The sequence below is a fragment of the Hyperoodon ampullatus genome (assembly GCF_949752795.1).
Source record: "Hyperoodon ampullatus genome assembly, chromosome: 13".
NCBI classification, from domain to species: domain Eukaryota; kingdom Metazoa; phylum Chordata; class Mammalia; order Artiodactyla; family Ziphiidae; genus Hyperoodon; species Hyperoodon ampullatus.
The window spans coordinates 15,470,268-15,482,962 of record NC_136926.1 but is presented as its reverse complement, the minus strand read 5'-3'; the positions used below and the strand labels follow the sequence as shown (position 1 = coordinate 15,482,962).

The 12,695-nt window shown below is 54.2% G+C and overlaps 1 protein-coding gene across 1 annotated transcript; it reads right to left on the bottom strand.

Moving 5' to 3' along the window:
* Positions 1–3,402: 3,402 nt before the first annotated feature.
* Positions 3,403–7,277, bottom strand: SDS (serine dehydratase; the record flags this gene model as incomplete). The annotated part of the gene is made up of 7 exons (XM_079717110.1): positions 7,116–7,277; positions 6,780–6,819; positions 6,423–6,562; positions 6,227–6,318; positions 5,250–5,477; positions 4,322–4,446; positions 3,403–3,611 (listed from the first exon to the last, which is right to left on the bottom strand). Exons 1-7 carry the CDS (start codon positions 7,266–7,268, stop codon positions 3,403–3,405), a joined length of 987 nt encoding a protein of 328 aa, XP_079573236.1. The 5' UTR covers positions 7,269–7,277.
* Positions 7,278–12,695: the final 5,418 nt, after the last annotated feature.

Genomic DNA, 12,695 nt, shown 5'->3' with positions numbered 1-12,695 from the left:
AGAGAGGCCATGGCCCCCGTGCTGTGCTTCTTGGGGCAGTGGGGCAGGCTGGGTCGGCGCCCTGTCTCTTCTCAGGTTTGGGTTCTGACCATTCACCTATGCATCCTCCTCTGCATCCTTCTGTCTGTCCATCTGTACCTTGATTCGCCTGCCAACCCACTCACCCCTTGTCCATCTTCACAGTCATCCGTCCATCCATCCTTCCATTTTCCAATCATCCATCCGTCCGTCCGTCATCCAGATACTGACCCATCTACCCGTTCATCCATCCATCCATATCTATCCGACCGTCCGTCTATCCATATGTTTATTGAACACCTACTTTGTTCTGGGTCCTGTTCTAGGGCTCTCTTAACCACCAAGACCTTCCCAAATCCTACTGGGGGGTGGCGGGGGGACAGATCAACACAACACAGTGTCCCTCCCCACCTGATCTTACCCAAAGCCTACAGTGGAGACTCGCACAATGCGATGTACTTAGGGAGAGGAAAGCACACAACCCGGGAGTCCGAGGCCTGGGTTCGAATCCTGTCTCCACCTCCTACTAGTTATGGGACTTAATCTCTCTGAGCCTCGGTTACCTCATCTGTAAAATAGGTATAACCATGTGAGCAGCATTTCCTCGCACATGTGTGTGCACATTTGGTGGGAGGAGGGTGAGGATTTGCTGCAAAGGTGGCTGTGACGTAGCCCACACGGGGCCTCACACACGCAACATTCATTCATTAGCGAGAATTTATAGAATGCTTAGAACATTCCAGGCACTGTTAATAAGGTCCTGGGGATACCTCAGAACAACAGGTATCCCCCCCAAAAAAAATCCCTGCTCTTGTGACATTTACATTGGGGAGGTAGATAGTGAAAATAGACATACAGTGTGTAAGATGCTGGTAAATGCTCTGGAGAAACTAAAGCACAGTTGAGGGCTGGGGATGGATTTGCTATTTCTTTTTTTTTTTTTTTTTTTGGCCTCGCTGTGTGGCTTGTGGGATCTTAGTTCCCTGACCAGGGATCTAACCTGTGCCCCCTGCAGTGGAAGCACGGAGCCCTAACCACTGGACCACCAGGGAAGTTTGCTGTTTCTCACCATAGCTTTACAATTCTTGTTATCTGGGAATTGACAACTTGTGGTTCTAAAAATTAACTTTTCTGCCGGTACATTTCCCAGCTCCCTTAAGAGTGTTGTCTTTCCCAGGTCTCTTGAGCTCAGAACAGCCCTGTTAGGTGGGGTAGGCCGGGATGTTCACATGTGGTTAAAAGGTGAGGTTGCAGACTTGGAGAAGGGAAATGATGTGCCTGAAGTCTCAAGTCTTGGGCCCTTCAGAACTAGGAGGGGGGCCCAGGTCTGCAGACTCTCCCATGGGACACAGCTCTCCCTCCCCATCTCCTTGTGATGGCGCAGGCCCCAGCAGAACAAAGATCACCACCCCCCACCACTGTGCACCAGCCACTGGATCTTCCCAACCACTCTTGAGGCTGAGGCTTTTATGAGACCCATTTGGCAGATGAGCAATCAGAGGCTCAGGCTGGTGGAACTCAAACAGGGCCACTCTGTAGGAAGGGGCAACTCTTGTCTCTTCCCTAGAATGATTCTGGTCCCTCTTTCAGCTTTTCAGGAGTTAAGGGTAGGTGTGAAGCTAAGGTGACTGAACAGAGAGTGGGGGGTCATGCAGATGGTCCCCCACTGGAGCTTCAGCTGATCCAGTAAAGGCAGGACCCACCTTTGCAGGGGCAGCCTGAAAGGCAGTTTCCCTCAGCACCTTTGTCCTGGGAGTTTCCCACAATCCTCAGCTTCAAGATGGCAGCCGCAGGCTCCTCTGTGACTTCTGCCCTCCCCTGCAGGACAAGGGTCTGGGCAGCTGGTCGGCCCTGGCCCACAGCGGCTCCTCCTTTAGTGGGCAGAGATGTCTGCCTCCCTTCTTTGGGGGTTTTGTGCCTGATTCAGGCAGGACAGTGGAAGCTGGAGACTCCTGTTCTGGGCAGGTTCCCCTGAACTGAATGCTGTTTTAGGCCCTGTCCCCCTGGGAACAATTCTGGGGCCAAGGGGCTGATGATTTCCATCCCTGCCTGCCCTTTCCTGCTGTCCTCTCTCCTGGGTTTTTAAGGTACATGTGCTGTCCCTCCTGGCTGGAAATCAGCATGTAGGCCTGTTGCTGGGATGGGTTTTCCCTGAAATTTCACAGCACCTGCTCTTTGTTGAGGTGGGTGGGGGACTGCAAGCCCATGTGGATCTGTGTGGTATCCCGAAGGGTTAGGTTGGTTCTCAAACTTCACTTTGAACTTGGGGACCCACTAGTGTCCCAGGGGCTGCTATAGGTAGTGCAGGGGTGTTCTTGAGTGGCCATGGGGGGCTCCCTTCAGGACCTCCAGGCAGCCCCGGCAGTTCCTCTTCTGTCTGGTTTATAGGCTGGCTTCAGTCATGTGCTGTCCTTGGAAGAGAGGGTTTGTGTTTGAGAGGGTTTGCTTGACGTTGACCAGAGATGGGTGTCCAGTGTCAGTTTACACACCCCCACGAATGGGGGGCTCACTACTCCGCTCCCAGTGGTTCTGTGATAAAATCATTCTGTCATCAGGAAGGACTTCCGATCAGAATGAGGTTGGACTCTTCTGCCTCCACTGGCGGCCCGCATCCCATCCCAAACCCCTCGTGTCCAGCACACCTCCCCCTTACCTGCTCCCTGCCATGCAGGGATGCCCCCTCCCGGCACACAAGCCCAGCAGGAGTTGGGATCCTGGCCTCCAAGTGGGAGCCCGGGGTTCCCAGGGGTGGGGGTGGGGTGGAGGATGGAACGGTACTCAGTGTTGAGAGCTGGGGGTGACAGCAGGCACGGTGGGGTGGAAGGGAGGGAGGGAGGGAGGAAGACAGCCATGATGGAAAAACTCAAAGGAGCTTCATTTCAATAAATAATGCTTTTCTTCTTCAATGAAAGTTTGCACATTAGAAAAGTGAGTAAGGATGGACTTTGGGCTTTCTGGGAAGAGAGACAAGATGGTTCTTCCACCCTGGACGGTGGCCCTGTCCACCTTCCCAGGGAGAAAGCCTGGGTCGGGGACATCTCATCTTGAGGAGGCCCCGCTGCTGTGGTTCATGTCCCTCCTGCCCACCCTGCTCTGGGTACCTGGTCTATTCCATGTGGGCGGTTGTCACCCTAGCAGGGGTGGATAAGAGCAGCGGGGGCGGTGCGGGGAGGAACCACAGAGCAGTCACACAGACACCAAAGAGTTCAGTTCACAGCCTTGCTGGCTGCTTCCCGTCCCGGCCCTCTGCACAGTGTTCTCGTGAGAATGAGGTTACCGGCTGGCCCGGGCCACAGGCTCCCAAAAGACACAAGAATAATATTTAACAAGTCACTGGATAAAACTCCAGCCCTTCCAGGGGTCTCCTGCGTAGGGGAGGCGACCTCACTGGGGCAGCCCGCTCTTCATGCCCAGCTGTGTCTTGAGTGCCGGCAGCTGGGCCAGGCTGATGTTGCTGCCCCCACAAACGATGACCACGAGGGAGGACAGCGGGGTACAGAGCTTCCCCTCTGCCTGCAGCTTCTGGACCACGTTGCTGTAGATGGCGGCCAGGGCTGCCCCACAGGCGGGCTCCACCAGGATCTTCTCGTCATCTGCCAGAGGAGGGGGATGGGGAGGGTAGAGCCAGAGTTCCGCAGGGTGTGAGGGAACAGTTGGGCCACTGGTAAAGCATGAGCCAATCAGCTCTCAGCCCTGGGCACAGACTCTGGTCCAGGACCAACCCCACCCCGCCATCATTACCCTACATTGAACTTCCAAGTTCTGAGCCAGGGCTGAGTTTCATCATCAGTGCTAACACTGATAAAATGATAGTAATTTCCTGAGCACCATGTTGAGGATTCTGAGGAATCATCTGAGCAAGAGCGCCAGGGTTGATTAGCCAAACTAACTGTGAGTATAGGAGAATTAAGTGGCAGCTTAAGTGTGTGTGTATGTGTGTGTCTATGTTTGTCATCTCTGTCCCAGGATGAATGCAGTAAGAGTCCAACTCAGTTACAGACCCACCTCTGAATCCAACACTGAGGCACATAGTTTCCTTTGTTACCCTGGCTACCAGGAAACTCAGAGCCAACATTTTAAATACTCTGTTATTTTTCCTTGCTGTTACGTTATCAGACTTACTTCTTCATTTGTCCCTTTGGTCTTTCTATTTTTACCACCGCATTGCATTAACTTCCATTAATGGGAAATTCCAGGGAGGGACGGGAGACAGAACTGTGAATGGGATCCCTTGGCACGCCAAGTGGACAGCCACTTAGGTCCTGAATCAGCAGGTTGGGTCTTGAAAGGACTTGGCACATACCCACAAACTTCTCAACAGCGGCCACAGCCTCCTGGTCCGAGACAACTTCAGAGAAAATGGGGTGTTCCTGAAACACCTTCATAGCCTGTGCTGTCACAGTGGTCACGCCCAGGGCTTTGGCAACACTGGGAGAGGCAAGGATGGAGAAGGGGGGAAGAGATAGGAGAGAGGAGGGAGGCAGACCACGTGACTATCTTCTGGCCAATGAGAGGTAAATGGAAGTATCGTGTCTTTAAAGGGAGGGGGCATAGCTTCTGCCCTGACTTCTTCCTGCTTGATGGAGTATGAGTGTGATAGCTGGCACTTAAGCAACTATTTTGGGCCATAAGTCTACATGATAAGGATTATGGAGAACAAACTCAAGGATCCTGGGCCCCTGGCTTCGTGGAGTTGCCCCTGGACTGACTACCTCCAGATATTTTTTTATATATACGAGAGGAAATAAAGTTCAATTTTGTTTAAGGCATTGTTATTTTGGGCTCCTGTATAATGTGGCCAAACCTAATCCTAATCAAACACCATCTGTCAAAGGTTTGGGGCTGGGATAAGAACTCCTTGGGAGCAGGAGCTGTGTTTATTCACCACTGTCTCCCCAGGATCAGCCAGTGTCTTGCACATATTAGGGGCTCAGTAAATGGTTGGTAAATTAGTGAGGTGTGTAAAACCCTGCCACAGAGGAACCCAATAAATGATTAATATTGGACTTTTCATGCAAGGAAGTGTGATGTTCATGCTACAGAGTCACATAGACTTGGGTTTGGTCCCAGCCGTACCACTCACTGGCTGTGTGACTCTAGGCAAGTGACCAAAGCCTCAGTTTCTTCACCTATAAAATGGGACTGGCATCGGGATCTGCCTCACAGCCAGCACCGAGGGGGGAGCTCCCCAACGCTCGCGGAACATAGTGGCAGCACCCCTGCCTACTTACCTGGTAATCTGGGGCAGGGTGACAAGCTTGCCGGCCTTGGTGGAAGCGTGGAAGCTGTTGGCTCCGATGGTCTCCATGGTGATGATGGGCACGTCCCCCCAGCCCACCTCCACCAGCCCCTGGGCCACTCCGCACAACAGCCCTCCACCCCCCACGGCCAGCACGATGGCCCCCGGCTTTGTGCTCATAGTCTCCTTCAGCTCCTTCACGATAGAAGAGTGGCCTTCCCTGGAGGAGGTGGGGGGGCGGGGCAGGTCAGGGCGGGGCTTCCTGGAGACACCAGGCAGCCCTGAAGATGCCACTTACCCTCTGTATTTGCCCTCATCCCAGGCGGCTGATGGGCCTCGGGGCTGGTCACCTCGTCCCCGACTCCGCCCTGATTTCCAGCTGCCAGAATCTGCATCTCTACCTGAGGGCTTTCTCTAGCCACTGGAGCACTATGACTGGGCAGCTGGCGGTGCCAGGAGAAGACACCCCCTGAGAGCAGCCCTCAACCAACTATGGGAATTAAGAATTACGGGAGTTGATGCACAGACGCCCCAGCATCATCTTCTGCAGGTGTGGTAACTCTGGTTCATGTTCCACACTGGCTTCCAGGGACCCCCGAGGGATTGAGCGCCAGCTGCCCACAGTGGTCACTGGCCCATCAGTGCTCTTTATTGGCTTCCCTCCTCACTCCTCTAATGAGTCACCTCCCAAGTCAACTGCTTTCCCTGAAATCTTTGTCTCGGGGTCTGATTCCGGGGGACCCAATCGCACACACCTGTGTATCTGAGCCCACGTGTTCGCTCACGGTCAAGGAGAATGGGCATTGGTGTGTGGGCACCAGCTGCCATGCCTGTGTGTGTGCTTCTACATGATGATGTGCACACACGTGTACACTGCTGTGTGTGATGGTGTACATCATGGCAGGTGTCTACTCAGTGGTGTAGCGGGGTGGTCACTACCCACCCCGGGTGACCCTGGGCTCCACGTACCAGATGAGGGGGTCATCGAAAGGAGGGATGTAGATCCAGCCTGAGTTGTTTTTCGCCAGGGCCTTGGCCACCTTGACAGCCTCATCCAATGTCTGCAAGATCACAGAGGAGGCGGGAGGGGTGAGGGACTGGGGTGGGGGGACCTGGCCCTGCTACCAGTTGCCCTCCGTGGCCCCTGCCCCAGGTTGGCACTCACCTCACCCACCACCTTGACCATGGCGCCCTCATTCTTGAGCCGCTGGATGGTGAGGGCAGGCGTGGTGCTGGGCACGACGATCGTGGCGGGAATGCCCAGCTTCCTGGCCGCATAGGCAGCTGCCATGCCTGCGTTGCCTGCTGCCAGGGGTGGGGGGGATAGTGTTAGTGGGACTCCCTGACCTCCAGGCTCTGAACCCTCCCTGGGTGACCACTGGCCTCCAGCTGGAATTCTAAATTGGGACTTCTGCAGATGTTTGCAACGGCTCATTGCTGGGGAAACCAGGGCCCAGAGAGGTGGAGCCCCTGGCCCCAGGACACACAGCAGAGGGCAGGAGGAGGCATGCAGGCCACTTACCCGAGGAACAGACAAAGTGTTCACAGCCTCGCTCAGCCCACTGCAGAGACAAAGAGGGAGGGGATCAGGCCATACGTCTTCCCTCCCCAAAGGGACTGGCTCAGGGAAGGGAGAGGGAGAGGCAGGCCACTGATGGCTCTGGGATCAGTCCACAAGGGGACCCTCTGGACTGGCACCCCTTAACCAGAGGAGGCATTAATGGTGGGTGCTCAGGCATTGCGGGGAAGTTGCAGGGCCTAGCCTGTAGCTCCTAGGATTTCACACGGCACTGGCCCTGGCCTGTCCAGAAAGAGGACCTGCTGCACTCTCCCGGATGATGCAGAGCCCGTGCTGTACCGTCTTGCAGAGGTGTCCGATGCCCCGGATCTTGAAGGAGCCGGAGGGCTGGGCACTGTCTATCTTGAGATAGACGGTGGTGCCAGCCACTTTGGACAGGGTCATGCTGTCACGGACGGGGGTCTTCACGTGCAGAGTTTCGCCTGACATCATTGCTGGGAGAAAGGAAGGAAACCCAGAGGGTCAGGGGAGCTGGCCCTGGTGGCAGCTGCTGCCATTCAGTAGGCAGTGTAGCTGGGAGGGACCCTGTCCCTAACTTCCCAGGAGGCCAAGGACAAGGCCCAGATTATAACAACCTGGAGACCTGAGTTCAAATCTCAACTCGGCCACCTACTTGACATGGGACAAGGAATCTCCCTTCAGCCTCAGCTGCCTCATCTGTAAAATGGGCATAAGGGTCATCTGCCCCCCCCCCCACCTTGCCCACCCCAAGACACACATACGCTATGCTGGGACGCTACGAACATCAGAAATAACATCCAGGGAAGTCCCTGGCGGTCCAGGGGTTAGGACTCCTCGCTCTCACTGTTGAGGGCATGGGTTCGATCCCTGGTCAGGGAACTAAGATCCCACAAGCTGCATGGCGCGGCGTAAAAGAAAAAGAAAGAAAGAAAGAGAGAAAGAAAGAAAGAAAGAATATCCAGACTTTGTAACTTTTGAAGAGCATGAGGTGGTGGAAATAGATTTGCAGGTGCTGATTCAGAATGAGCCACAAGGTGGCTAAGTGGCTGAAACAGGGGCGGGATATCAGGTCTAGTCTGTGCAGGGACACACGCACACACACGCAATCCACGTTCTCCCGTGTGCACAGAACACCTCAGGAAACACACAAGAAACCAGTCAGGGTGGGGACCTCTGAGGAGAACTGGCACTCAGCATCCCCTTATGTACAATTTGAATGTTTTGCCACGTGCATATATATTACTTATTTAAACATGCATTTTTATTTTATTTTATTTTTAAATTTATTTATTTATTTATTTATGGCTGCGTTGGGTCTTCGTTGCTGCGTGCGGGCTTTCTCTAGTTGCGGCGAGCCAGGGCTACTCTTCGTTGTGGCGCGTGGGGCTTCTCATTGCAGTGGCCTCTCTTGTTGCGGAGCACGGGCTCTAGGGCACGTGGGCTTCAGTAGTTGTGGCTCGCAGGCTCTAGAGTGCAGGCTCCGTAGTTGTGGCGCAAGGGCTTAGCTGCTCCGTGGCATGTGGGATTTTCCCGGACCAGGGATCGAACCCGTGTCCCCTGCATTGGCAGGTGGATTCTTAACCACTGCGCCACCAGGGAAGTCCAAAGTATGCATTTTTAAAAAACTAACCTTCGGAAAGCCCTGTACCCAGTTAGGGGAAGCTTTTTATTATTGTTATTTTTTTATAATAATTATTATATTATTTAATAATCACTTCTAAAGTGATTACCATGTGCCAGGCACTGTCTTAAGTTTTACAGATATTAACTCGTTTAATCCTTTTAACAGTCCTCGGAGGTGTCATTATTCTCCAGTTCTTCTGGTGAGGAAACGGACTCTGACTCTGCTTTTCAGGTTGACCACATGTACCTCTTACGATGCGACATTGACACTTTTCTAGATGGGAGGTGGGGTAGGGTCTATGCTTCCTTCTCTTGAAGTGGGTCGGGGGTGGGAGGGGCGCTGTGGGTGCAGTGGAAGTGACACTATGTGACCTCCAAGCAGTGAGGTGCTGGTGAATATTTAACTGTGGCCTCTCCAAAGGAAAAGAAAGTCCTGATTTCTAGAGTGTGGCTCTAGCCCAGTGTGGCTCTCAAGGCTGGTCCATGTAAGGTGACCCAGCTTCCACCTGGCTGGTAAGCTCCCTGTCCTAATCCAGACGCCACGATGGGCGCAGGCCCAGGCCGCACGCGGAGGCCACAGGTAGGTGTCTCGCCCAACAGTTCCAGCTGAGATTCCAGCTGATGGCCAGACATGGGGTCTGACTTAGGGATGACTCTAGCCCAGCTACCGTCATCACACTGCAGCCCCCAAGTGAGACCCAAGTGGGAACTGCCTGGCTGAGTCCAATCAAGCCCCAGAGTCATGACAGGTAAAGAATGTCTCCTGTTGTTTTCGGTCACTCACCTTGGGGCAGTTTGTCACACAGCAATAGAGGCTGGCGTATTGACCTGCCCAAGGTCACACAACTAGGGAGTAGGGAGGCAGGAATTTTATTTTCTATTTTTGGCCATGCCGCGTGGCTTGCGGGATCTTAGTTCCCCAACCAGGGAATGAACCTGTGCCTTTGGCTGTGAAAGAGTGGAATCCTAACCACTGGACTGCCAGAGAATTCCCAAGCTGGGGAGATAGGATGTGGACCAGGCAGTCTAGGCCCAGAGCCAGGCTCTCTCCAGGACACATGGGGGTGGCTCAGGCTCCCCTGTCTGCACGGATTCTGGGTGACTGAGAAACTAAGGCCCAGATTCTGACCACGCCCCCACATACACATGCAGGCTTTCCATCCTGCCTCTCCTGCTGAGTCACCGGGGAAACTGATTCTCCCCAACTTGATGGGAGCCAGAATTGATCAGCGGGTGGTTGAACAGCCTATCTGCTTCTGCCCTTCCCCACACGCCAAGAAGGCCAGGCAAGGGTGGCTACTCCCTCCCGTCCCCCCACTACATTTCCAGTGACTCCACTGGTCCAGCCCCTGGACCTGGCTACTCCTGGCCCAGGCATCCCCCCTCCCGGAATGGTCCAGATATGCCTGGCTTGGAAGAAAAGTGGGGGATGGCGTTCTGACCACCCCAGCAGCCTTAGCACCCCCCAAATATGGGCCTCCCATGTCTGTCTGACTTAACTGGCATTCAGGGCCTGGGAGGTGGGGCCCAAACACACACCACCTCTCCCCTAGATCTGCTGAATAAAAGTCAGAGACAGGAGGCACTCCAAAACAGGGGCATCCCCACATCTGTTTGAATTAACTTCTGGTTCCTGGAGGTTATTCCTCAAACAATGGCACTCTTGTTCTGGCTGACTGGACCTTAAGGTCTTATGCAGGTCTTATGCAGGTAGCCAAGTCCTGGCCTCAGGGAGCCCTCCTGGTTGCGGGGTTGGGGGGAGGCACCCACCCCTTTCAGGTGGATTTGGAACACCCACCCCCAACCCGTTTCCCATTGTGCTATCGGATGCCCTCAGGTGAGGGGGCAGGGTCCCTCCAGCACAGTGCCCTGTGGAAAGGGTGCATCTGTAAACTGCACTGGGCAGCCATTCCCACCTGCTAAGGAAGGTAAGACTTCAAAAAAGGAGGCTGAGCCAGGCGCGGAGGAGGGAGAGGGCGCGGGAAGCTGCAGTCTGCCTACCTGCCACCCGGCAGTCAGAAGTTACACTCTCACGTGACTCACAGTAAGAGCTCAGTAAAAATGAACTATTATTATACATGGACTGAACACTTTAAGTGCCCTATCTCATTTCACCCTCACAACAACCTTAAGAGGAAGGTTCTGTTATTATTACCCCCACTTTACAGATGAGGAAACTGAGGCACAGCTGGCAGTGCACCCAGACAGTCTGGCTTCAAAGCATGGGTTTTTATGCTCAGCTGACTCTACCTCCCCCTCTTCCCCTGGGAAAACGCAGGCTGGCCGCAGGCACTCCAGTCGCAGGGATGGAGCTGAGGATGGATGGGGCCGCTTACCGGGCAAAGGCGATGAGCTGGCGGCTGCACAAAGCGTGCGAGCAAGGGAGGGATAGATTGGAGATGGTCTAGATGGGTAGACGGCCCACGGACAGATGAAGTGCAGAACAGGTAGAGAGTGTCTTCAGAATTGTCCCGGGGCTAACGGGTCCGGGCTTTATCCCCCCAGGCGCCTCTGGGCAGCCAATGGGGCCCCAGGACAGGCCATACCCCCTCCAGGCCCCGCCCCCTGGCCCAAGGCCGGGGGCTTCCAGGAGGGGAACCGGCGGCAGCTAGCTGCGCCTCTCTGGCAGCTGCTTCTGTCTTTTTCCCAGTCCTGCTAGCCACCTCCCCTTCCCCACCCACAACCTCACTTGCAAATGAGGACAAATACCTACTTCCCTAGGGCTTTTAGGAGGCTGCTGGAGGAGGGTGTGCGATAATGCACTTAAAGTCGCTAGCGCGTGCTTGGCACTTAGTAGGCACCCAAGAAACAAACAGTGGAGAAAGTGGATACTATTATTATCCCCGTCTTGCAGAAAGGGAAACTGAGGCACACAGTAAGAGGGATGAGCTGGCACCTGAACGCAGCAGTCTGACTCCCAAAACTGCAAAATCTAAACACAGTTTTTAAAATTGCCATCCCCTGTCATCCTTTATGACCCCTTTGTCCTAAAGGGGCAGACAGCCTTATGGGTAAGACCCAGGAGGGTCAGGGTTCAAATCCTGGCTCTGCCCTTTACTAGCTGCACGGCCCTAGGCAAGTCACTTTGCCTCCTGGGGGCTCTGTTTGCTCATCTGTAAAATGGGGATGATAATGGTACCTCCCTCCTAGGATTAGATGACATGATAATGTATGTATGTATGGAATTGAGTGTGAGTGTTCAGTAAGTGCTGGCAGCCATCACCATCATCCTCACCATCATCTTCATCATCACAGAAGTGGAAGGTCTTGCCTCCCTGCCCCATGCCAAGCCTCGGATCTGTCGCTGGCTGTCTGCAGGGGTCTGTATCCCCACAGGGGTGGTGCGCATGCGCACACACACACACACGCGCACACACACACACACACGCGCGCACACACACACACACACACACAGTCGGCTTTCTCCCTGGCCCCTTCAACAAAGCTTTCTTGTCCAACTGGCCAGGACAAGAATATCGATGAGACAGAGGGCAGAGAGGGCACAAACAGACCACACAGCCATCCCCCTCCATGCGACAAGCTGTCCCCTCTTGCTGGCCCCCTCTGACTTTCCACAGGCTATTCCGAGCCCCCCTTCCTAGTGGGACATCCACAGGTGTGTGTTGGCAATCCAGGGTAGCGGAGCTGAAGGGATGTGGGCATCAGGAAGCTCACACGTAGCCACGGTCTCCTGGCGTGCATCTGAGTGTATACAGCTGGCGCTCACTTTGTCTGAGTATCTGCTTGTGCCTGATTCCATGTCAAGTGTTTCCTGTGTGGGTTTTCACTTAACCCTCAGACAACTAGGTGAGTGGGCATTTTGAATCCCACGTCACAGGTAAGGAAACAGGCTCAGAGATGAAGTAAAACTGCCCAAGGTCACCCAGGGGGCAGGGATGAAATGAGTCGACTGAAATAAAACCGCACAAGGTGAGAGCTGTGAGTTTCAGTTTTATTTGGGAACTTACTGAGGACAGTAGCCCGGACGGGAGACATCCTCCCAGATCGCTCTAAGGAGCTGCTCCAAAGAGGTGGGCGGGGGGAGGTCAGTACATATAGGATTTGGTGAAGGGGGTGCGTGCAATCCAGCAAACATCTCGGTACAACGTTGCTGCTAGTCATCAGGAGCAGGCGTCTCCATTAATGACTTTAGTGCTTTTCTAGGTATGAGAAGATACAAGAAATTGGGTTCCTAAAAATTTTTCCTGGGGGCTTCCCTGGTGGCGCAGTGGTTGAGAGTCCGCCTGCCGGTGCAGGGGACACGGGTTCATGCCC